The sequence below is a fragment of the Mustela erminea genome, chromosome 5 (genome assembly GCF_009829155.1).
Source record: "Mustela erminea isolate mMusErm1 chromosome 5, mMusErm1.Pri, whole genome shotgun sequence".
Lineage (NCBI taxonomy): Eukaryota > Metazoa > Chordata > Mammalia > Carnivora > Mustelidae > Mustela > Mustela erminea.
This window is the reverse complement of record NC_045618.1, coordinates 105,729,113-105,753,614: the sequence shown is the minus strand read 5'-3', so window position 1 is coordinate 105,753,614 and position 24,502 is coordinate 105,729,113. Positions and strand designations below refer to the sequence as shown.

The 24,502-nt window shown below is 42.6% G+C and overlaps 1 protein-coding gene across 2 annotated transcripts in view; it reads left to right on the top strand.

Moving 5' to 3' along the window:
- The first annotated feature begins 1,439 nt into the window (after positions 1-1,439).
- The window catches only part of SLC35F4 (solute carrier family 35 member F4), a 231,811-nt gene continuing 208,748 nt past the window's right edge, over positions 1,440-24,502 (top strand). The window contains exon 1 of one of the 2 annotated variants that reach the window (XM_032344319.1): positions 1,440-1,499. Coding sequence is in view for 1 of the 2 variants with exons in the window: in XM_032344318.1 (XP_032200209.1) it covers positions 1,789-1,891 (103 nt within the window). In the remaining variant the exon portion in view is untranslated. The other variant, XM_032344318.1, reaches the window with a different exon arrangement.

Here is a 24,502-nt window from a genome sequence, read left to right as displayed (position 1 = left end):
CAGCAGCAGAGTGTAAAGGCATAATTCTTCTGTTTTTGCTTTAAATGATCGGCTCCTCACCACTGCACCAGACTCGCTTTTTCCTTTAAGTTCATTTTGACCTTTTAGTTCCCTCCATCCTTCCATCTTTCCTCACCCAGAAAGCAGGTGTGGGAGGAAATTGGTTTCTTTATGAACCTTCCTCCCAGCCACAATCCTTTCGGAGCCACTCCAATCTCAGGATTCTGTGCTAGGCTTTGTGTCTGGATGAAAACTCTTAGCGCATTGTGGAATTTAATACTGCATTTTCATATGCTTCAATCTCATTCATCTTTTAAAAAGTTTGCAACATTTCTTCCCTCTTAAGGACACACATACAATGTGGAAAATGCTTGAAGGCAGAAGGCTGTGTGATAGGTTCTTTGGAGGTTTCTGATGGGTCTCTGAAGTCAATTTGTTCTCCCTGCCCCACCCCCCACCCCACCTAAGTTTTAGAAATGTGAAATCTGGCAGGGACGTCTTCAACTGGGTCTGGGTGGAAGGTGAGCATAAGCTCTAAGCTGATGAACTCACCCCCGACCTCCATTCCCCCACACCCTTTCGTTTCTGAGATGAAATTTTGAAAAATAAATTTCACACTACGAATAGAAGAATCATCCCCTCTGTTCCCTGATCTTAATCCGGTGGGTATCTCGCCCAAACCGAAGAGGCACACCTGAGGGGAGGGTGTTCGCTCTGACACAGAGCTTCAAGGACGTTCTAGACCCAGGTGGAAAGTCTCTAGACTGGGGCCAAAACTTTCACCCGTCCAAATATTTACAGTGTGAAGGGCTTCCCCCCTAATGTTTGTTTGTTTTTGTTTTTGTTTTTGTTTTTGGCAATAAAGGAGAAAATCATTACTCCTAAGGGCATCTGAAATGGGTAAAACAAACAAACTGAGTCGCAGCTGAGTCTCCCAAGCCTTTGATGTTTTCGCTGCGGGCTGAGGGTCGGGATACCAACTGTCAGACGCTGACCTTCAGACTCGAGGGCTTCGTTGTTAAAGTCTTCGTGTCTGCAATACCTGCGTAATTACTTCACGTACCACCTGCTGAGGTCTCATTTCCACCCCCCCGCCCATTTCTTAAAAAAAGACTCCCTGTCGTCTAGGCAAGTTTCGAGAACTGATTAACTCTGGGGAACGCTTGCACGTCTGCTGACCCCAGGTGGTGTAGACGGCAAGCGTGGACCGAGACCCCGCGGCGCCCCCCAGGTGTCATCTCCCCGAGCGACAGTGTGCACCTCTCACATCAACAGTCGCTTCCGCTTGGGTCTCTTCCATCTCCACCCCTCCTCCCCGAGCCCCTGCCACCATCTCTCACCTTCTCGTCTCCTCCCACGCCCCCGACCGAGCATCCCTTCTGGCAGGTGGGGTTGAGGGGATGTCCAGTCTTCGGGGAAGGGGCGCAGAAGGGTTAACGAGGAGAGTCTGCGGCCAGGTGGGGCGCCCACACCCGCCCCGGCCGCGGTGGGCGTCGGAGGTGAGGGGGCGCTGTTCGGGCAGCAGTGCGCCGGGCGGCGGGCGGGAGAGCTGCCAGGCTGACGGAGAGGCCGGCCCGAGTGGGGGCCGCTCCGCCGCCGCCGCCGCCGCCGCCGCCGCTGTGATGCGGAGCCGGTGCCGCGCCGGGCGGTGGAGTCAGAGCCCGGGCGCGGGAGCACGAGCTGCAACATCAGCACCGGCGGCGGCGGCGGCAGCACCTGCACCAGCTCCCGGGCCCCGCGCTGCGCTCGCCGCCCCGCCGCGCCCGGGGCCGCCGCCCCGCGCTCTCTATGGATGTCAAGGCGGCCCCCAACGGGGTGGCTACCATCGAGGACCGGATCCTGCGGATCACCGGCTACTATGGCTATTATCCGGGTTACTCCAGCCAGAAAAGTAAGACGCCGCGGGGCTGCCTTCCTCCGGGCGCCGGAGCCGTTGGGATGCGGGAGGGCGCGCCGTCCGGACACCTGCAGCCCTGCCTGTGCCGCTAACGCTACCTTCCCGGCAGTGGGGCCGCTGAGGCGAAAAGTATGTCCGCGGTCCTCGGGGCTGCACCACAAGAGGAACGGGGGCCCGGGGCCGTCTACGTCCAGGAGTTTGTTAACAGGCGCAGCCTCGGGGTCGGAAGCGCAGGGAGCGGGGTCCCGGTGAGCGCTCGTGACAGCCGTCGGCCCGCTCACCTCTGGCTTCTCTACGACCGGGGGAGGCTGCCATGGCTGTTTCCTTAGCGGAAAGTCAGCCCTAGATGCTGCACTACCCCCTCTCTCAGCCCCAGCTGGGTTGCTGGGCTGCGGGCCGGGCGCGGGGCACGCAGGCTGGGTGGGCTCGGGGGTGGGGGCGGCCGAGCCAGACGTGGGTCCCGGCGCAGGCCGGCTTGGCTGGTTTCACTCGGGCTGTCGAGACTCTGCCAGCGCGGGAATTACTCCTGCTAAAATGTCTTTGTGGGGTCCTCCACCCGGGGCAGAGGGAGAATCTGCTCGGGTCTCCGAGACCCGCGCCCACGACTGGGGGTGGGGTGAGTGGAAGGGGGAGGCGCGACAGGGCCACGCGCCCGCGCTGCCCGCGCTGCCCGCCGAACGTCGCGGCTACCTCTGAGCCGGAGGAGGCTTCTGAGCTCCGCACAGGCTTTCTCCCGGCTAAGCCAGGTCGTGCGGTGCGGATCCTTTCACATTTCTGGAGCAGTTTTGGGGGGAGGGTGGTGAGGCGCGCTCTACTCTGCCCCCTCCCCCAACACACAAATCCACTGGCTACCTTTGCTGGAATTAGTTCAGCCAGCGACCAGGGCGAAGCTCGTTTTTCTCCGAATTGGGGGACTAGTTGGGGCTTAATTCCCATGCAGGTGGGATTTCGCTTTTCCTACATCGCTGCATTTCTGTCGCAATAGATGGGGCTTAATTGATGTTTTTGCTGTTATTTCTAACTGGAAACCTTGCAAGAGCCTGGGTGCATTTCTGATTGGTGTTTTTCTGTGACATTTTGGGGTCCGATCAATGTTACGGTTTCTCTGAAGCAGAGCCCTGCCTGACACGTAGATGAGAAAAGACTTTTTTTTTTTTTTTTCATGGAACTTTCTCCCCCACTATGCTCCATTTCTATTTAATAATAATGCAAGAGCTTTGTTCTCCTAGAGATATTTTCTCATTTAATATTTCATTTGGTTTCAGGAAAGGCCTGTCTGATTTGGATGGTTTCTGTCTAGCTGTTTTTAGAAGCTTACATTATTCATTTTCCATACAAAAGTAATTATATAGTGTTAGAATTTTCTGGAAAGAAAATAACACACTGTGGAATGCAGTTTGAAGTCTTTGTACTATAGACTCAGAAACTTCATTTTTTTCTCCTATTGGCAAAGGGTTTCTTTTTTAACCCTAGAAACTTACGTGGAAGCACTAGTATTCTGTGTGGAGATTACTAGAATTTCACCTTTAAATATTTTAATTAGGAACGATGGGACTTTGGTTGCTTAAAGAATGGAGAAGAGGTCTGTGAAATTACAAGACTCAGAGTAGTTTATTATTGTAATTTTTATAACAATGGAACTTTGGTTAATAAAGAAGAAACCAAATGGAATCCTGGAAAAGTGACATTTTAGGTAAAATCGTGTTCATATTATCTTTTCAGACTCATTCAATAACTGCTCATGTATCATTTGCAGTAGAATAATAGGACAAAAAGAGGGAAGAGCCTTGGCTGAGACAGTAACGGAAGCTAAAGAGGGGTCCAGATGTAGTTGTGATGGGCACTTACCTAACTTCCTGCAGCAGAGCTCAGCAAAGACAGCATCTCACAAGGACAGGGAATTACATGATAGTCAAATAACTTTCAGGATGTTTGTGCTTTCGGAGGTGGAAAGAGATTGCCATTTTGCACAATGAGAGACTAGGAGAGGCGAGAGCTGGAAGAGAGCCAGGCAGCCGAGCACCATGAAGCAATCCTGCCCTTAATGCGGGCTTTAACTAGTAAACAAACACACTGAAGCAAACCAGTACAATATGGTCAATTGATTTAGTTGCTACCAGGAGTGAGCAACAGCTTGGGAAAAGTCTGGAGGGATATATTTAGGAAAAGGCTATGGTGAGGAATATATAATTTGTGAAGGCAAGGTGACTTTCCCATTTTCTGATTGGTCATGTATGAGGCCTGAAGGATGATCACTGGATATCTGTGCCGTTTACCTTTTAAGTGGTAGGTGGGGACTCACTTCTGAGAAAATGCATCAATGGTCTGCCTCCTGTTAGCATGTAGTGTGGCATCCCTGGCAATCAGGAAGAGGAGTACTTTGTCCGGAAGAAATTCTATTAGGCTGCTAAAAAAAAATATGTGTGTGTGTGTATGTATATTTTATATATATATACACATATATATGTGTATATATATGTGTATACATATAAACTTATATATGATATTATCAGGGTATGATATTACCATGATAATAATCAAGGTACAGAAGTGATTGAAGCATTTGTCTAGGCTTGAGTTACTTACAGCCTTGTGGGGGAAATAGATTCATCCATTCAACAAGTGCCATGAATACATCCATGAACAAAACAGACAAAGATGTTTCCCTTTTTAGAGCTGAAGTTTCAGTGGGTGGAGACAGGCAATAATAATGAGCAAACAAACAAATAAGTAATGTATATTTCAAGGTGATCGGGGCTTTTAAAAAAATATCATAACAGAGTAAAAAGAATGACAGATTCTGAGAGGGCTGAGTAGAAATTGTGGCAATTTTTAAGTCAGTTAAGGCTTCCCTGAGGAGGTCCAACTGGGCAAAGCCTTGAAGTATGTGAAGAAGTTAGACATGTGGATATTTCGATGATGTTCCAGGCAGAGGGAAGAGCCGGTGCAAGGCTCTGGGGTGCAAAGTGCCTGGCATGCTGGAGAAGAATCATGGAGGTCTGCATGGCTGAAGGGGGTTGAACAGCTGGGAGAGTGGTTGGAGAAGAGGTCACTGTGGGTGCAGGGCTCAGGCAAAGTGGGGCCTTCTAGGCCATTGTAAGTCCTTTGGCTGGGGAGCCTTTGTGGGGTGTTGACAAGGGAGTGATGTGATATACTTACCTTTCACAAGGATCCATTGGACTGTTTTGTTCAGTCAGAGTGGAAGCAAGAGACTAGTCAGTGTGTTATTGCTGTAACCTGGGTGAGAGAGGTTGGTGCCTGGAACCAGAATGGTAACAGTTCAGGTGGGAGGAGGTGGTTAGATTCTAGAGGTATCTGAAATTAGAGCCAAGTGGGGTTCCTGATGGATTGGATATGGCATCAACGAGAGAGAGAAACAAAAAATGATCCTGTCCTTTCTGGTTTGACCAACTGAGTTGCCAACAGCTGAATTGTGGGAGGCTTCAAGGTAAGAGAGGCTTTAGGGGGCCAGGAGTAAGGCTAATATCTTGGAAATGTTAAATGTAATTGGAGATGAAGGGTAAGCCTGGAGTTCAGAGGAAATATCTGGTTGGAGATATAAATTAGACATTTTTCAACATTTGGGTGGTATTTTGAGCCCAAGACTGATGTAATCTCCAAGGAATGAATTTATGTAGAGAAGAAAAGAGGAATAAGGACTGAACCCTGGGGCTCTCAGACATTGAGAAGCTGGGGAGAAGAGAAACCACTATGGGAGCCCAAGAAGGAGGTCCCAGGGAGGAGGGAGGAAAACCAAGAGCATGTGATACCCTGGGAACCAGTGAAGAGTTTCAAGGGGAAGGGATTTGCTGAGTCCCGTGCTGTTGAAAAGTTAAGTAAAATGAGGACTAGTAACTGACCACTGAATCTGGCAACTGGGGATCCTTGATGACCTTGACTAGAACCTTGGCAAAAGCAGGTAAGGTAGGATAAAGGTACTCAAACGTGTATAAGAGAGAGTTAAGGACTTGGAAATGTGAGTATAGACAATTCTTCACAGATGTGTGTGTGTGTGTGTGTGTGTGTGTGTGTGTGCGCGCGCAAAGGGGAGCAGAGGAAATGGGGATAGTAGGGTTAAGACATTTTGCTTTTGGGGTGCCTGGGTGGCTCAGTGGGTTAGGTCTCTGCCTTCAGCTCAGGTCACGATCTCAGGGTCCTGGGATGGAGCCCCGCATTGGGCTCTCTGCTTGGCAGGGAGCCTGCTTCCCGGCCCCCTCTCCCCCACCGCCTGCTTCTCTGCCTGCTTGTGCTTGCGCGCACTCTCTCTCTGTCTCTCTGTCGAATAAATAAATAAATAAATTCTTAAGAAAAGAAGTTTTGCTTTTTTTAATGGAAGAAATAACAGCATGTTTGCATGCACCTGAGAATGATTCAATAGAGAAAGAATAATTAATGATGTTGGAAAGAGAAGGTATGGAATCTATTGCACACACAAAAAAGGACATTTCGTGGAGGTAGGGCAGAGGATGTGCATCCAGGTTTTGGAAAATGGGTAACCAAGATGGCGGGGGTCAGTTGAGGTTCTCTTTGGTTGCTTTAGTTTTCTCCAAAGGGGAAGCAAGGAATCAGTGGAGGGTGAGGGTGGGGGAGGGGGTGGTAGTGGTTGGAGGAGAGAGAAGGTGTGAATAGTTAAGCAGGGAGACCCAGCAGACTGGGGAGGTGCTGGAAGGTTGTCTGGCTGCCTTACCAGGCCCATTTCAAGTTTCTGGCCACAAAGATAAAGTGAGACCGGTCAGGAGGCTGTTGTATTCATGGATACCATGAGACAGGGAGCGAGTGAAGAGAAGGATTCAACCAGAGCCGCAGATTATGCAGTGGGTATAATAAAATAGCAGGGGCCAGAGGGCAGTGAGTGCATGCAAGCGAGGTGTTGCTGTAATGATTGACCATAGCACCTAAAGCTGGTAAACAGATCAGTGGCTGACAATCTCCGTGGGATCAAAGGGTAGCGGAAGGTAGCTGGAAGACAAGAGGTGGTAGTCAGAGAGAGAGAGGGATATGCTGTAAGATGTTATTTCCATTAAGTCAAGTCAAAGGATAAATCAATATATGATTTACTGTATCCCATAATTGATATTTCTGGGGTAAGCCTTCTTTTTGTGTTTGCATAAGGAGACAGTATGTTGATGTGTAGAGAACAAGCCCTAGTGGCTTGGAGATTGATTCTAGTCTTAAACCTGCCAGGAACTGGCTCCGAGATCTCATTGGTGTAGGTCTGTTTCCTTGTTTGTGAAAGAGAGTGTACAAGTTGCTGCCTCAGAGCAGTGACACAGTAGGTCAGCTTTGACAGTTCCATCCTCCATGGAGCAATCTTACTTGGTAATCCCTACTGTGTTTACTTTGCCTCTCTGTACCTCCCCTTCCATCTCAGATGGTGACCAGTTACCTCTGTTTGTTTTCTGTCTTTGGCACCTGTTGGCCTTGTTTTCCTACACCCGACTAGTGACCAGGTTCTGTGGTTGTTTATTGTTAGCAGCTGCAATAGTAAAATTTTTTCCTCTTGCTCTGATCCCAGCCCTGACCACCCTATCCCCAAAAAGAACTCTACCAACGTCCAGCTGTTCTGGATTTCTGACGTCCTTGACCGCCGCTGTAGACTTCGGATGTTTCAGCTGACTCTTCTCACCTGCCTTTCCCTGAGCAGGCTCACTTAATCCCATGACTTCATCATCTCCTATGAGTCTGTATATCTAGATCCTCTTTTCCTGAACCTGAGTCCATTTCAGATTTCCTCCTAGAATTCCTACCTAGATGTCCTCTAAGCATGTCACACATAAAACTAAATTCATCAGCCCTTCCTTAAAAAAATGCCTTTTCCTTCTTATTATGCTTGCTAGTTTCCAATATCTGCATCTAACCAATTGCCTGGAAACCTAGAGTTCTTCTGAAACCTCTACACTTTTTTGTTACCTATATTCAGTTAAGAAGTCCTACCTGGTCATCCCCAAATATGTGTTTTCCATCCCTACTGGTGCTGCCCATAGTTCTATCATCACATCTTTCCTCCAGCCTCAAACGCTTCTAATCCATTATGCACACCTTAACCATATCTAATTCCCTAAAGTGCAGATCTGTTCATCTCCCAACCCTGATCAAATGCCTGGAATAAATCTTCATTTTCCGTAGAATAAAGTCCAAACTCCTTAGCATGCCACAATCTGAGCCCGGCTTACATTGTTCTATTTTAGCACCCATTTTCTCCACTAATTGCCAAAATAATACAAGCTTAATGCAGAAAATCTGGAAGGCAGAGACGCAAAGACAGATTAAAGCAAAATTTACTCAAAATTCCATCACCCAGAGGTGATTAGTACTAACATTTTGGTTAACACTATCCTTTCAGTCTTTTTTATATCCACAGACACGTGCAAATTCTTTTTATTTTGTAAGGAACATTTCTCTCATTGGTCTCTATATTTTTAATAAATGTAATGTATTCAGTCTTTCATCTCTTTAAGCCCCTCAATTGACTTAGGTTGTTGGATTTTTTTTTTAGTCCAGTTTGTGGTTGGTTTGTTTTTTATTTTATTAATTTTATTTTATTTAAAAATTTTTTTATTTTTAAAGATTTTATTTATTTATTAGACAGACAGAGAGTACAAGTAGGCAGAGAGGCAGGCAGAGAGAGAGGAAGGGAAGCAGTCTCCCCGCTGAGCAGAGAGCCCGATGTGGGACTCGATCCCAGGACCCTGAGATCATACCTGAGCCGAAGGCAGCAGCTTAACCCACTGAACCACCCAGGCGCCCCTGTTTTTTAATTTCATAGCTCCCATGGCCTCCGTGAACCCTGGGCACAGTCTCAGCAGGGAGCTCATTGTTTTGATAACGTGATTGTCTCCACGCTCTTCTGCTCCTCTGTGCCTTTCACACTGTGGCCAGATTGCTTCCTCTCCCTGTGTCTCCTTCGTCACTCTTTGGAAAGCTCCTATTTATCTTTAAAGGCTGAGTTTAAACATGCTGTCCTCTGTAAAGCTTCCTGATTGCTCAGGGCTGGGTTAATCCTTCCTCTGTGCTCTGATGAAACTGTGTCCTCACCTCTGCCCCAGTATTTAGCACACTATTTTCGGCTGTTTACTTTACACGAGGCTGTCTCACCCACAGAGCTTAGGGAGGGCAGGGACTGAATTTATTTATTTATTTTCCTCTCAGGCAAAGTGTCTGGTACATTCTGGGCACTCAATAAAGTTTATTTTACTAATGAATGAATGATGATAGTTTCCTTTGAAGAAATTGGTGAGTTAATTATTTTCACACACAAAAAAGGAAGGGCACACAACGGTAGCAATTGGAAGGAAAGAGAAACACACACCAGCTATGAATAGATGTGCCTATTCAGAGAATGGGAATACACCAAATGGTATTTTGTGATTGCTTTACCTTTGCGGTTGTAACTTCTGCATTTTCATCCTTCTTACTTTCTTCATCACATTTCCTGTGCTTGACTGAGCGGTGGTGGGTGGGGGGGAGGCTTTTTTTTTTTTTTCTTTTTAGTACACAGTAGTACAAGTTACTAGAATTGTAAGAGATACAATGTGGTCCTCTTCCCCTACCTTTTGAAATGGTTGCTATTGGTCTTCATGGTATAATATGTGACACTTAAGCACTCTAACTGGTGTAATATTATAAAATTGTAATGTTACTCTCATGGAGTACCTTATAAAACTATGTCTTACTAGTGAAATGAACGCCTTATATAAATATTTCTCCCAGGTCGTATTCTGTTTTACCTTGATAATAGGCTTTATGCTTCTTTATATGTGATAGGTAGTGTTTTGTAACAGTTATAAATAATTATCATTGAAATGTACTATTGAGAAGTCTTTGTAACATAGTTTTGTTTTCTTTTTTTAAGATTTTATTTATTTATTTGAGACAGAGAATGAGAGAGAGAGAGAGAGCATGAGAACAGGAAGGGTCAGAGGGAGAAGCAGACTTCCTGTCAAGCAGGGAGCCTGATGCGGGACTTGATCCCAGGACTCCAGGATCATGACCTGAGCCGAAGGCAGTTGCTTAACCAACTGAGCCACCAGGTGCCCTGTAACATAGTTTTTAACTGTAATGTATAAGGGCTATGTTGATATTGAATGTCATTTTGTATGTTATTAATTTTGGATAATGTGGTCATTTCCACAGTGCTTCCTTTAGTGTGTATTTTTTATTCAGTATTTAAATTTACATGTAAATGGGGTATTTGTATTATAAAATACTACTACTACTAATAGCCAACACATGGCTTTAACATTATAAAGTATAAAGTAATTCAGAGATCTACTTTCATTGGAAAGTCTATCTAAGGCCTGTTTGAGGCCACGAGGTTTAATGCAAAGACCACAGCATCCTGCTCTGCTACTTCTTTTTCTTTTTCTTTTCTTTTTTTAGATTTTATTTATTTGAGAGAGAGTGAGAGAGAGAGAGAGAGAGAGGGAAAAGTAGACTCCCCACTGTCTGCTCTGCTACTTCTTAGCCTTGAAACTTGCACAAGGAATGGGGCACTTGGGCGACTCAGTAGGTTAAGGGTTGGACTCTTGGTCTGGGCTTGGGTCATGATCTTGGGGTCTTGGAATGGAGCTCTGCACTCAGTAGGGAGTTTGAAAATTCTCTCCCTCTGCTCCTCCCCCTGCTCTCTCTCTAATAGATAAATAACTAAATATTAAAAAAATAAACTTGCACAAGTAACTTAACTCTTCAACACTTTTGTTCCTGTAAAATGGCAATAACAGTAGTTGTTTCACAGGTCATTGGGAGGATTATGTAAGGTCATGGGTACCAAAGGTCTGGTACAATGCCCAGTTCGATATATGGAAGTTGTTAATCATTATGCAGAAAACCAGTAGAATTGGTTTTACCATCTGAGAGCCTTGCTCACTTTTTCCTGGTGAATAAGTGTCTCACCACTTTCTTCCCCCCATTGCCACATTGCATTTTGAATGGTCTTTGGAAGTTGTGTTACAGCACTGTTAAAGATAATTTACAAATTATCCAAGTTCACAGTGTGTTTTTATTATTGGATGTTGCCTTCCATTCTTTATTCACTTCTGGATTGTCTGGTGCTGTTGTTGAAAGGGACAGTATGTAATACTTATTTGGATTGCCCCTAAAGGTAGTTTAAACTGGCTTGGAGGCCATTTGTGATGAGGTTCTCCCTGGTGGGTTGATCTAAAGGAGAGAGACAAATCTAGGGCCTATGAGTGACAGGGTGGGTCAGCATGTCTGGAGATACAGGAATGCAGACCTCAGAGTAGAAGGGAGGGCAGAGGGGTGCCAGGGATGTGGGTGAAAAGGGACAAGAGACTGGGCGGAGGGGAAGAGTAGGATCCCATTGGAAGAAAGGTAGCATGGGATGGGGGTGAGTAGGCTTAGACAGGATTGGGAGGGCAAGCAGTGAAGAGGAAGTGATGGCTGAGGATTAATTTGGAACTAGTCTTTTGGAAGTTGCAATGTGTCTTTAATATGCGAAGTCTTAAAGGGACAGTTCCTTTTTGGACTATTTATGTAGCAGTAAACATAACAGTTTTATGTTCTACTTTAAAAACTGCATCATTATGTTATAAACCTATTACGTATTTCTACATAATCTTTAAAGTTAGTTTTTTTAAGTTATAAAGTGTTTAATTATTTGCAGACCCAGACGAATATAGAGAAAACAGAAAATAATCTTGTCACCCTAACCCAACTACTGTTCTTCTCTCCTAATGTGTATAGGGCTTCACTTCTTGAGTTTTGACAAATATAAACTATAGTGTAGTCATAATTCTGATATATACACAATTTTGTGCCGTGCTTCTCTTCCGCTTAACATTTTAGGATAAGCATTTTTAATTTTGTTGCATTTATCTGCTCTGAGAGGCTGGAATTAGATTCTCCCTTCAGAGATCTTGCCTTAAAAAATTTGTGCAAGCTGGTTCTCAGTTATTTGAGACTAAATAAAATGGAGAGACCTGGAGTGTTCATGAGGGCTTGTTTGGCTTCTTCTTGTTTGGCTTCTTGAGGAGACTCAAGCAAAACCAGAAGTGATTGAAAGGAGACTGGGAGTGCCCCACAGATTTGGGGGGCAGCGGTAAGGTGGGATAAGCTAACAGCAGGTCCCGGAGTGTGATAGGGAAAACAGGAAGCCCTCTTTCTCTGCCTTTCATCTCTTTTTTCTGGCACACGTTCTCCATTCTCGTCTCTTCCTGCAGGCTGGTTTTCTCAATTTCCTTGTCCAAATGGTTGAAAATAGCCTCTGCCAGCAGTTCCAGTGTTTATGTGTCCTCTATTCAAGAGAGCAGACAGATTGAGCAAGAATCTCTCACTTCTAAATCCAGATTCCTGGAGAAAGGGACTCTTTGGCCCAATTTGTGTCAAGTGCTCACTCTTGATTCTATTGACCGCGGTGGTCTGGGGGCAGGGTCAAGTCACGCAATCATGTTGTCAGAAACTCCCTGTGTAACCCTTTTGACCGCAAGAGAAAATGCTGTTGCCAGAGAAGAGAGCAATGGGCTGGACAGTCAACTTAATAGTTATTTTGGTTCACAGAGCTTTGCTTAAGAAAGTTTTTTTATATCAAATTATAAGCTTCAATCAAGAGCCAATCTTTTCAAAATCTTTAAAACAAAAAGACCCAATCTTTTCTTTCTTCTGGTTCTGATAGTTTTTAGAGTATATCTTGATAATATTTAGGAGGTTATAGATACTCTATTCCTACAAACTAAGGAAATCCAAGTGTCTGTTGAAAGTACGAGTCCCTAGGGACTTCTGTTTAAAAGTATGGAGCCAGTACTGCATACTACTTATTAAGTTTCATTGAAGTGCAACTGCTTACATCAAGTTTGGAAGCCATATTTCATTTTCTAGGTCAGATAGGGCAACACACCAGTTCCTTCAGGCTCAAGGTATAGAAATTGAAGATGACGTTTAACATTGTATATTTTAAACAGGCATTGAAAATTATACTTTTCTGCAGTCTGGAATTTTCTATATTTAGTCCTGGGCTAACGCTAAGATGGCACTAGTGAGGTGTCAATAATGGTTTTGTGGTTTTAAAAACCAGGCAGAGTAAGCATTCTTTATCACTCGTGAAAGCTAAGATTCCTAAGGTGTAAGAGCTGCAGATTTTTGCTGCTGATAACTTGCTAAGCTGTAAGTCATAGGACTTTGGTATCTATTTTGTGTTTTTGTTCATACCTATGTTGAATCATAGTCCTTCTGGAGGAAAGATCCAGATCGAGTTATCTGGAAGCCCTTTGGAACACCATTTTCCCTGCAAGACTTAAGGTGACAGGTTCTAAAGAAGCAATGTATACATCTAAGATGACATTATTATTTACCAGGGACTTTTTAGAACAGATACATTTGAAGCTGAGATCTTTTTATTTCTTCTCCTTAATTTTTAAAAAATTAATGTGAATCCTTGAACCGGAGCTTCTTATGCTCCTTTCTATTCCACAGCCATCACGGTCTTTCAAAGGCATTAATTGGATCATTCCTCTGGTTAACGTTTTTAGTGGCTTTCCATATCTCTTTGGAAAACTATGAAAACTTAAAACCCAGCCTTCAAGGAAGGTTCTACGGGGTCCTTCTTCTATGCCCTGATCATGCTTTGGGCACAGCAGGACGTGCCCTCTGCCCTTTCTTTCGTCCCGGCTTGTGAGCATGCTCTTTCCCACTCCTAGGGCTCCTCCCTGACTGGCTCCTAGAGATCCCTCATGTTTCACCTTAATTTCCACTGCCTCCAAGAAGCCTTTCTAGCTTTGTACCTCTCTCCTCTGCACTTTTGCTTTACAGTGCTTACTACAAACTGCAGTTACAATTTATATTGATTGCTGTGACTGCTTAATGATCTTCTTGCCCACTAATCTCTTATCTCCCTAAGGAAAGGGATGGATCTATTTTGTCTAGCACCATGGACCCAGCAAACCAAACAGTGTCTGCGTACTCCATAAATATTTGTGATTTCAATATGTGATTGAGGCTCGTTAACAATTTCAAGTAGAGGTTTTATTGCAAAAAAAAAAAAAAAAACCCAAACAACCAACTTTTTATTAGAAATGTTATTCAATTTACAGAAGAGTTGCCAAGAATATACAAAGAATTCCTGTATGTCCCTCACCCACTTTCCCCATTGTTATCATTTTATATGACCAGTGTAAATTTGTCCAGACTAAGAAATCAATATTGGTACATTGCTGTTAATTAAACTCCAGACTTTATTTGGATTTCACTTTCTCCATTAAGGTTCTCTTTGTGGTCCAGAATCTGGTCTGGTCCATTGCATTCAGTTGGCATGTTTCTTAAGTAGGTTTCTAATCAAAGTTGGAAAGATGGTTTCAATTTTATAGGAATTTCCTGGTCAATTTTTTAGGACTTGGGTCAGATCACATTTGAAAACTTAACTACTAATTTACAGGGTGATATTGAATTAAATTCATGTTAAAAATGACCTATGACTTGATGTTGTAATTACATACTATCTTAAGGGACTGCTCCATAACATAGAACCATTGTTAATATTCCTATTTGTTAACATTTTGGGGGATGCAGAAATCTTTGAAAATCTAAATAAAGTTATAAATTACTCCTTCTCCCCGCAAATACACATACACACCAAACATCTTCATGCAACTTATTTGATTACAGTAGAAATTTATTACTTCACCAGCATGGGCTATAAAGATGATAATTCTGGTGAGTTGTGTCTGCTTTTCTATTTTATGAGAATGTATACAAAATATAATGGTAATGCTTGGAAAAATTGAAAGACTTCAAATTTGTTAACTAAAATAGGAATGAATTTCAGTTTTATTCAAAAGCGAATTTTAGTGAAAAAGCTCTTGTCCTCTGGATTGAGTAAGAAGCGGAAATTTTGGAGTGGTTTCAGGGAGGGGAATCATCATTTCATTTGCACTCAAGTCAGGGAGGTCATCATTGAGGCGAGATCTGCGCCATCCATGCTGTCTTTGACAGCAAAGAAAGGATGATGAATTTGTGTTTCAATTTTAAGGTTGCCTAAGCATAATTTGCTTTCGAATACATCCTATACAGGATCTAGATTCTCCCAGATTATTTATCTTGCACTGAAATTTTATGAAATGTTGTCACTCTGGATTCTTCACTTTTCCCGAGGAGCTGTGTTTCCGGAAGAACTTGTGGTTTTCTGCGGCATTCTAATAGTGACTTTAAAGCTTTCAATGAAAAAGTATATCATGTTTATATCTATAAAGTAAGCAAAGAGAAAAATGAACTTCTTACTAAAGTGACTATTCTAAGGATGGGCATCCCTTTTCTCTCAAAGGTGATACAAATGTCTTGTTAAATGCCATTCAAAGATTTCAAGTCATAGTTTCTGGAAAGACATTAGCTTCCAGGTAGTCAAGAAGAATCCCACATTATCTTTCCTGGTTTTGATGCAATTGACTTTTAAGGCACCAGACAGGGTTTCCTGTGGGATCATTGACAGTATTTTGGACACTACTCTGTGCTGATGTAAAAGGCAGCAAGTTATACTAGTAAGCAATCCTCTTTTATCACCAAAGCAGCACAGCCTACTTGTCTCCCCAGGTACAGTTTGTTTGACATGGCAACCTTTCATGTTTTCTAAAAAGCTTGCAGGATAGACATTCTGTTAGCTGATAGTCATATACATATAACAGAAAAAATCAGGAGTGGGAAGCATCATGAGACAAACAGTTATTTGCTAATGGGAAATAGCATAGCTGCCAGTATCTCCAATGTTTGCAGCAAAATTGTGGCAGATAAACAGCTTGGGGAGAAGACTTTATTTGATAGTGGCACTGCTTCCATTTTTATCCCCTGCTATAGACCACAAACTGGTTTATCCTTTTCGAAAGCACACTGGTTCCCACAGTCTTCCCAGGATGCATTTGGCTGCAAGAAAACTCAACTTATATTGGCTTAAGCAGTAAGGAAATTTATTCTCTTTTAGAGCAGGAAGCTGGGAGGTAGGGCTGCTGACTTAATAGCTTAGGCTGTAGTGAAGCACCCAGATTCTACTGTTTTCCATCTCTTGGTGTGTTGTACTTTGCAGGACATTTTCTTGATTTTATTTTAAAACTCTTTTATTAACTCTTTTCTTTCTTACTTAAAGTTTCATTTAAAGTTGTAATAACTTTGTTTTCCTAATATTTTTTTTAAATATGGCATCTTGTTCTTATTTTATAAATATGATAGCATCTCTTACTCCCTGAGGACATCACTAATATATTTTTTATTTTCTTCTTTTCAATGGGCTGCTTTTTAAGAAGTTTTTATCATTGTTAGCCAATATACTTGAAATCTTGTGATTTTTGTTCATCTGCTTATGTTCTAGAATGGAGGGCTCCGAAGCTATTTGGAATCTGTGGGAGTGGTTGAGGAGGGCAAGAACCATGAAGGGTCGTAGTCGCTTGCAAGCTAACAAGTCAGCCTGCTGTAGTTTCGTGGATGCTAGCAGAAGATATGAAACTCCTCTATCAGAGACAAAGGACTTTATTACTCGTAGTCCAGCCAGCAGCGTGAGCTTCATGCTTGCCTGGGTTCCCCTTGCTCCCCAGGTACCACAGGGACAAGATGGAGCAAAGCAAGATGGAGCCTCACCATAGCAGTAGGTTTGTGTCTCAGCTGAGGCCTTCTCAGCTTACGAAATTCCAGCGATTTATAATGGCCTGTAAGTACACCTACCCAAGCTTTTCTTCAGAGGGAGATGTTTGCAAACAAGCCCGTATTCCGTTCTAGAGGGAGACATTATCTCTACCTTCCAAACTTTTACTATCCAGGGGCTTGAAAAAGTAGTCCAGAACAAAGAGCTGTCAGGTTCTGCAGAAGATCTTCAGAAATGAAAGAAAGACCTATGGAGACTTGTCTCCCGACAGGAGCTTGTCTCTTATGATTTTATTTCAAACAGCTGTGCTCTTTCTTTGGGAACATTTGAAATCATTTTCTTAAGATCTGTTCCTTTGGCTCATAGGTGGCTTTTCTGACCTTTTGACTGGCTGCTAACATTTTGGGAATCAAGTAGGAAAGAAGCTTGGGCATCTGAGTGAGCAGTGTGCATACTTTCACTTAGTTCCTCCAAGATTTTAGTATGATACCCCAATCTTCAGTCATACTTGTTGTCCCCGTAGACTCCTGTTTGGGCCTCTTCAGAGAATAAAGCTCTGGCTTTTGGCAGAGTTGAGGAGGCAGAGTCAAATGCTGCACAGAGTGAGGGATGGGGATTAAGAAGTCATCAGGCTTCTTAAACAGACTTAACCAAGGCCACTGATTTTAACTTCACTAGCATCCCTCTAATAATGGTAGCTCAACTTAGGACAATTCTGTGTTGTAAATGGACTACTATCCACTTTCCTCTACCCTCAGTTTAGGCTTCAGTTTTCTCAGGCCTGAAAAGTCATTTACAACTTTCTAGCATCTAAAACAACATTATTATCTTTGTTCTTGATTCTGTGGATTTACTCCTTTAAGAAATTCACGTATTGTTGTTTTGGTGGAATTTCCTGAGTGAACAAATAAAGATGTGTGTGTGCAACCTGCCATCTTTACCAGGAAGTATCATTGTTTATTCTATTTATATTCTTTGAAATCTTCCAACTTAAATTATATCTACTGTAAACTAAGATAAATGTCATATTCATAATAGAGTACATTATCTTGATCTCCCCCCATTGGGACGCTATTTTAGATGTCATGACATGGGGGCAGACGACATTATGCACGATCTGTATCTTGGTCTGAATTTTGGTTTCACAGATGTGTTTGCCTTATGAAAATATCATCAAGCACTTCAGGTCTGTGTAATTTTCTGTATGGCTGTTATATTGTAATAAAAAGTTTACATTAAACATGTATATATACAATGTATATAACATGTATATATATGTTTATAAAACATGATTATATATATAACATGACTGAATATATGTATATATATATTATATATACATGTATATGTATATAACATGATATCATAGCATTCCAGTTCGTTTTACCCTTATTTTTAATAAATAATGAATTATAACTTAAAAAAATTTTCCAAATTTTCAAAGTAATAAAATAAAATCATTACTTTTGTGTGTTCTCAGCTCTTACCCCTAAGTATATGCCATAATCCCTTAACAGTATGAGGAAAGTGGTTCTCAAATACTTTGCTGCATTTTAGAAACAACTGGGAGTTCTAAAGACTATCCCAATGCCAAGGCTGCATTACATTTCAATTAAAGCAGATTCTCTGAGATTCAGACCCAGGCCTCATTACTTTTTAATGCTCACCAGGAGAGTTCAAGTGATCAAGGCTGTGAACCTAGGTCTAGAACATGGCTTCTCAAACTACCTGCGGTAAAGACCAGTTTGTATTTTTAAATTTCCAACTCACTATATATTAAAACTCTGGCAAAATCAATAACAGTGAACTAATAGAAAAAATAATTATGTTAAAAGATCATAGCAATGTCAACTTTGCTACAAGGTTTTCTCAACCTTGACTCTCAGTTTCCGTATTTATCTGGCCCCAGACTCGTAATAGTTCATGGGCAATACCAGTCTGCAGAGCCCACATGACGTAGCATTGATGACTGAGACACTGGAATACTTCCTCTCTCTCTCTCAGAGCACTGACTGGGTATCCATAGTGTCTCCTCTCTGTGGGGTCATTTTGGTGATGGAAGAGGACTTGGACTGAGGCCTGTAGTGTGTGCTCTCCCTCACGCTAGAGCCCCTCTGCCACGTTGCATCGACTCTGATGCATTTTTGGGCTTTGAAAGCATGGGGTGAAATCTATTGTTAAGAACTCATGGCTTCGCTTGAGATTTTTCCAACATTCTTTTCCTTCAGCTATATAAATTCAGACAAAACTCTTGACTACTAAAATCTTAGCATGTGATCTCATGTATATTTGTAGTGGATCTAATCTATAAATTGTATGGATACGTGAGTTTCAGGGAGAAAAATCCACCGAAGACTCTCAGGAACTTTGTTCTCAGTGACTTTGCACCTTAGGCTAGAATGCAGTGAAGACTCTCCTGTTACTCAGGCTGGAATCTTCAAAGGACAGGTGGGGTTTTCCTCAGAGATCTGTGGGGGCTGCCTATAGTGTTTGTAGGACTGAATGAGAGGAAGTGGGCTGCTGTAACTTGTTACCCCTAGACACTTGGTCCAGTAGTCTGGGAGTATGGAAATTTACCCATGTGGAAGGAAGCCTATTAGGTTTATGAAGCATGGGATGGAGGGCAAGGTTTGGAATCCGTGGGAACTTCATTCTGGGGAAAAGTTCAGAATGAGTCAGATGGATCTTCTTATGATGACATCTAATTCCCTTCCTTTGGGGGTATTATTTTAATGGTGATGCAGTTGAATTCAAATTGAAGCAGATTTTCTGATTAACATACTCTAAGACATCTCTCTCTCTCTTTTTTTCTTTCCTTTCTAAATACTGGCTCACCTGTTTCAGAGAAGATGACACAATTATGCTTATTAGACAACCAAAGGCCACACCAGATGTTGTTAATTGCACTCGCAGTCCCTTGTGTGGCTTTTAATAAAGCTGCCTTCAATGGCCTTATTACTCATCTTGACTTGTGTTACATTCTCATTGTATTTGTTGAGAGTGTAGAATTTCATGATGGTTCTCCTGGACTTACGTCTGACTCTCAGAAAGGAAGCAGAAAGGAGGGAGAGGATATGTTTGATTTTGGACTTGGGTACCCTTCCCAGTTCAGGTTTGGTTCTTTGATAAGGGATGGAAAATGGAGGCAGTGTGTCTAACCTGCTTGCTTATGGATTCTATCTTCTTTAAAGTGTTAGACATGCAAAGCTCGTGCACATAAAACACCAAGCACACCTAACCGCTGACCCATGAAAGCTTGTTAGGGAAAAAAGCAGGAATAGGAATCTCAGCATATGCTATAACTTAAGAAGTTAGTTATCCTGTGACTTTTAATGGAAAATTGTAATCACATATGTACTCTGCACAGCCACGGTGAATTGTAACAGATGTAAGGCTGAACTTTGTGCAGAGTAATCTTTGAAGACAGAGTAAAGATGAAATGTTTATGAGACTTAAAATGAGCACTTTGAAAGAAATAGCAGGGGCTTTAACTCATCCCAGCACACAAAGGATTCAGGCTATGAATTCTGAATAGTGCTACTACCACTATCTGACAGTTGGGTAGCATTTAACACTTTACAGGGCTACAGAATATAAGATTTCATGAAAAGACACAGCCTTTCTGTGAAGGGGGTGTTATTATCACCATGTTACATATGAGGAAGTGGAGGCTCAGAGAAGTTATCTTGCTCCAGGGTACAGCTACCAGGAATCAGGGCTTGAGTTTGAGCCCAATCCTGTCTGTTTCCCAAAGCCATATTCTTTACTAGAGAGAGTAACAGGAAGTCAAAATTGTAAAATTCAGCTCTTCCTATGGCTCAGCTCTTCCACCTCCTCCTGAAGTCATGGAAGAAGAAATATGCTTCCACTTCCTTTTCAGCAGTCCTTGTAACTTGCAGTGCACAGCCTTGATCCAGGGCTTGCTCTTAGGACCCAAGTGGGGCCTCTCCCTCTCCTCCAAGTTTGAATTTGACTTCAAATGGGTGCTGTACCTGAAAGCCCTTTTTAGAAAGAGGAGAGATCTATCAAGATGTCCTTAAGAATCAGGCCATGTGTGTGTGTGTGTGTGTGTGTGTGTGTGTGTGTGTGTGTGTGTTTGAAAGAGAGAGAGAGAGAGAGAGAGAGAGAGGGAGGGGGAAGGAGAGAGAGAGAGGAAGAGAAAGGAGACACTTCTACTAAGGCACAACTGGTATCTGGAATCTCCCTTTCTAGAGAAAGAGAGAAGAAAGGTGGTAGAGAGACAGGATGAGCCCTATCTGATTCCCTCAAGATTTTACTTGGATATTTGAAAGCCTATCTTTATGGTCACACTAAAGAAAACTTCTTTCAGAAAGGCAGATTTTCCTCTTGAAGATTCTTAATTTCTTGCATCCACAGGTTAAAAAAAACCCAAAAACAAAAAAAGAAGCCTTATTAAGGGGATGGAAGGAGAAGACATTGTCTATTCCTGTGGCAAAGTATAGATGTGTGTAGTTTTGAGTCATTTGTGCATGTCAGGGGACCTGAGAGCAGTATTTGTGGAATTTTGACCATGCATGAACAAACATTTGACAATGCTTGTTCTAATATCTAATGAAATTTCTCTGGTTATAGCTTAAATCACTGGAATGTTGATACTGTTGTTGCTGTTGTTTTTTTCAGAAAAAAAGTCCAATACTACTCTGATATTGACTCTATTGGTCTGTAGTCTCACCTTTTGTTATTTACATTACTAAGCCTTCTTGCAAGATTCAATGCAGATCTCTGCCGATAGCCTTAGAAATGCAAGAGTGGTTGTAGTGATGTCTCATTTTGGGTGGAATTTAAGCATCATTAGATTCAACTCCATTGTAGGCAAACCAGACTTGTTTCCAACATTTCTAGATGAATATCTTTAGATAGGCTTTTCCAAGTTTCTCAGCTGTGCATTAATAAGGTCAATGGGTTTTTAAAAATGTAAATCAATGGTATTTATGCTGAATGGGTAACCTATTCTTATCTTCAGTAAGAGTTGAACATAAAGTGTCTGGCTACTTGATAGAAACCAAATCAAAAACTGAATTTATGAGAAGCTACCAGGAGGTTTTAATATCCTGCAGAGCTATTGAAATTGTTTTTGTAGTTTTGAGTACGGTGTAGGAATATCATATTCTGATTCTCTTGAGAATCTGGCAAGTGAAGAATACAAATTCAGTTCTTAACTTTTTTGAAACAATTGAGAGAAATGTCCTAAGTACATTAGGAAAAAGCTCAAGTGGGGAGAAACTGAGCTTCAAACCCTTTCTACTCCAACCTTTTAGATCTTTGTCTCGGTAGCTCTCTTTTGGAGAATTACTGCTGGCTTAGGTGAGTTGATATTTTTGTTCTTCTTGATACCCAGAAACCAAAATCTCTCAACTTATTGACCCAATTCAGGGGCAGGGTGAAATTTCACTCTGCCCTCAGGATGCTTGGTGAAGTAGAAATAACAGACCTCTTTTCCTTGCACCCAGGACTGGAACATTTTTTTTTAAAGATCTTATTTACTTGAGAGGGACAGAGAGAATACAAATGGGGGGAGCAGCAGAGGGAGAGGGAGAAGGCCCCTCCTGAGCAAGGAACCCAATGTGGGACTTGATCCCACAACCTTGGGATCATGACCTGAGCCAAAAGCAGTTGCTTCACTGACTGAGCCACCAGGGGCCCCAGGAATGGAACTTTTTCACACTAACTTGAACAGTATTGCCAGAGGAAGTCACATAACTCCAGCTGTCACACGACTCCCTGGCCCTGGCCCTCACCCCCAGGGCCACTGGAAGGGTGGCTGTGGAATGATGATATTCAGTCTGGGTCCTGGCAAGAAACTGATACACATTCCTTTTGGACAATTGGAGGAGGAATGGGCAGGGTGTAGGGAAGCTGAAACCGGTAGGAGCTTCAGGGCTAGAGGAGTGGGCTGTGACAGTGTGAGGGCTTGGAGCAGGTCCTGGAACATTGGAAGAGGGGGGTGGCTATGTGGAGAAGGCCACTTGACAGTGCCAGTGTTGAATGGAAGGACTCTACAACCTGTAATGACCTTAAGGGAGGGAGCTGGGGTACATAAAACTTGAAGTCCTTCTCCTGCCTCCCATCTCCTGCAGGTGGGTGCTTTCTACAGCCTGAACATCATGGGAGCCAAGGAGCACTGGATCTCGTGGTGCACGTAGCTCAGCTTCCAGGCCACAAGATAGGGTGAAGAGGCAAATAGAAAAAGTCTAGCACTCCAGCAAGGAGTGTTCCTTTCAGGTCTTTTCATCTTGCTCCTTTTTGGTTTAGCTGGCTTGACTCTCTGCCCTGTTTCACAACACTCTGCTGTGAACCCATATATGTAAGAAGTGAAGGAAACAGATGTTTTGTAATTTTTATCAATGGTCTAGACAAGCCATCAGCCATGTTAGTTGTTCATCATTTTTAGCTTGGTTATTTTTGTACCTTTCCCCACACTCTCCAACTAAGCAATATATAGCCCAGCATTGTAGAGAGAGGAATGAGAGAACTACTACAGTACACAGAATTACCTATTGTGAAGAATTTGCATGAGCCAGAAAATAGATAATTATTATTGCCAAACTCTGATTAGAGCACAACAATAACCTGGTATTCCAAATATCTGCTTTATGTAATTTCTAAATATCAAGAGGCTTGACATTCAGTAGACAGACAATTCCAAGTATGTAACTGAATTTGTATTCTAGCCTTCCACTTTTTTGTTTCAGTAGAATCACATCTAAGAATTTCAAGATAATGGGAGCTATCTTGTAAACGACAGTAACTACTTGTAGTGCTGTTTTGGCTTCTAGTCCCTATGATTTATAATCTCCACAGCTGGATTGAGCTATTTGGCCCTCACCTATACATTTGCCCTTTGCCATGGGCCCTGGCACTAGTCCACTGGCTTTGGGAGACTGGGGGGAATGGATGAGACTGGGAAGCATTAGGCCAGGGGTTCCTAGGTTCAGTGCCCTGTGAGTCTTATTCTACTCTTGGGCCCATTTTAACCATGGTGTCTTGCCTGTTACCTTTGACCAAGTCCCTTCCATATCCCCATGTCTGTGAATGAGTCTGGGTTTCTAAGACCCCACTGCCTCAATCCTTGTTTTGGTTTTCTGCCTTGTACTCAAGAGACTGATGCTTTTCCTTAAATCTTGACCCATGTCGTCTTCAGGACTGGAGATCTACCAGTGAACCCAGCCCATTCCTATCTATTCTCCACTACCTATTGCCAGATCTTCCAGACTACACAAATGTCTCACTTTCTCAGATGTTTTCGCATAAGCTGGGAGTTAAGCTTCCCTTGATCTTCTGCTTTGCTCTGTATTCCAACTGTGGTCCAGGTGTTAGCCTTACTTGCGTAACTAGTCATTCATGGTTTATGCACTTCTGTTAATTGGTAATCTTGTATATTATATATTTTCTTCTTCAAAATTAGTAATAAGTAAGACCATTAGATTGTAGATGAGCTCCATTGGGATGAGGAATATTTCTCTCTTGCTTATCAAATACCCCCAGTGCCTGAAATAGTATTTAATTTTTAAAAAATTGAATAGAAAGAGAACAAATGGAAGTGCTGCTTAGATGAGAGATTTTCAACCTGAAGATATGTGCAAGGACTATGTCTGCTTCTGAAAGTCTTCATAAGGTTCTTTAGATTCTCAGTGGTACTCATGGTCCTCAAAAGATTAACATAACCATGGGAAAGAATGGGAAGTGCAGGAAGGAAAGGAATACATGAGTTGCGTTTTTGAGCACATTCATTCTTTGAGGGAATTTGGTATTCCGTAGCAGCATATTGAAAAATAATAATCAGGTGATGCTTGGGTGGTCTTGATGTGAATAGGGTTTCTGTTTGGGGATTCCTGATGAGGTGATCAGAGGGTTAACCCTTAGTTCCTGGAAATAAATGAGGATGAACAGGACTCAGATTTTGAAAGTCTAAACCCGTGGGAATCAGAGTCAAAGTGCATTTCTTCAGAACTTATACTAACTCTAGCTTATACTTTTTTTTTTCTTCCCCAAGAAAACCCAATTTTCCT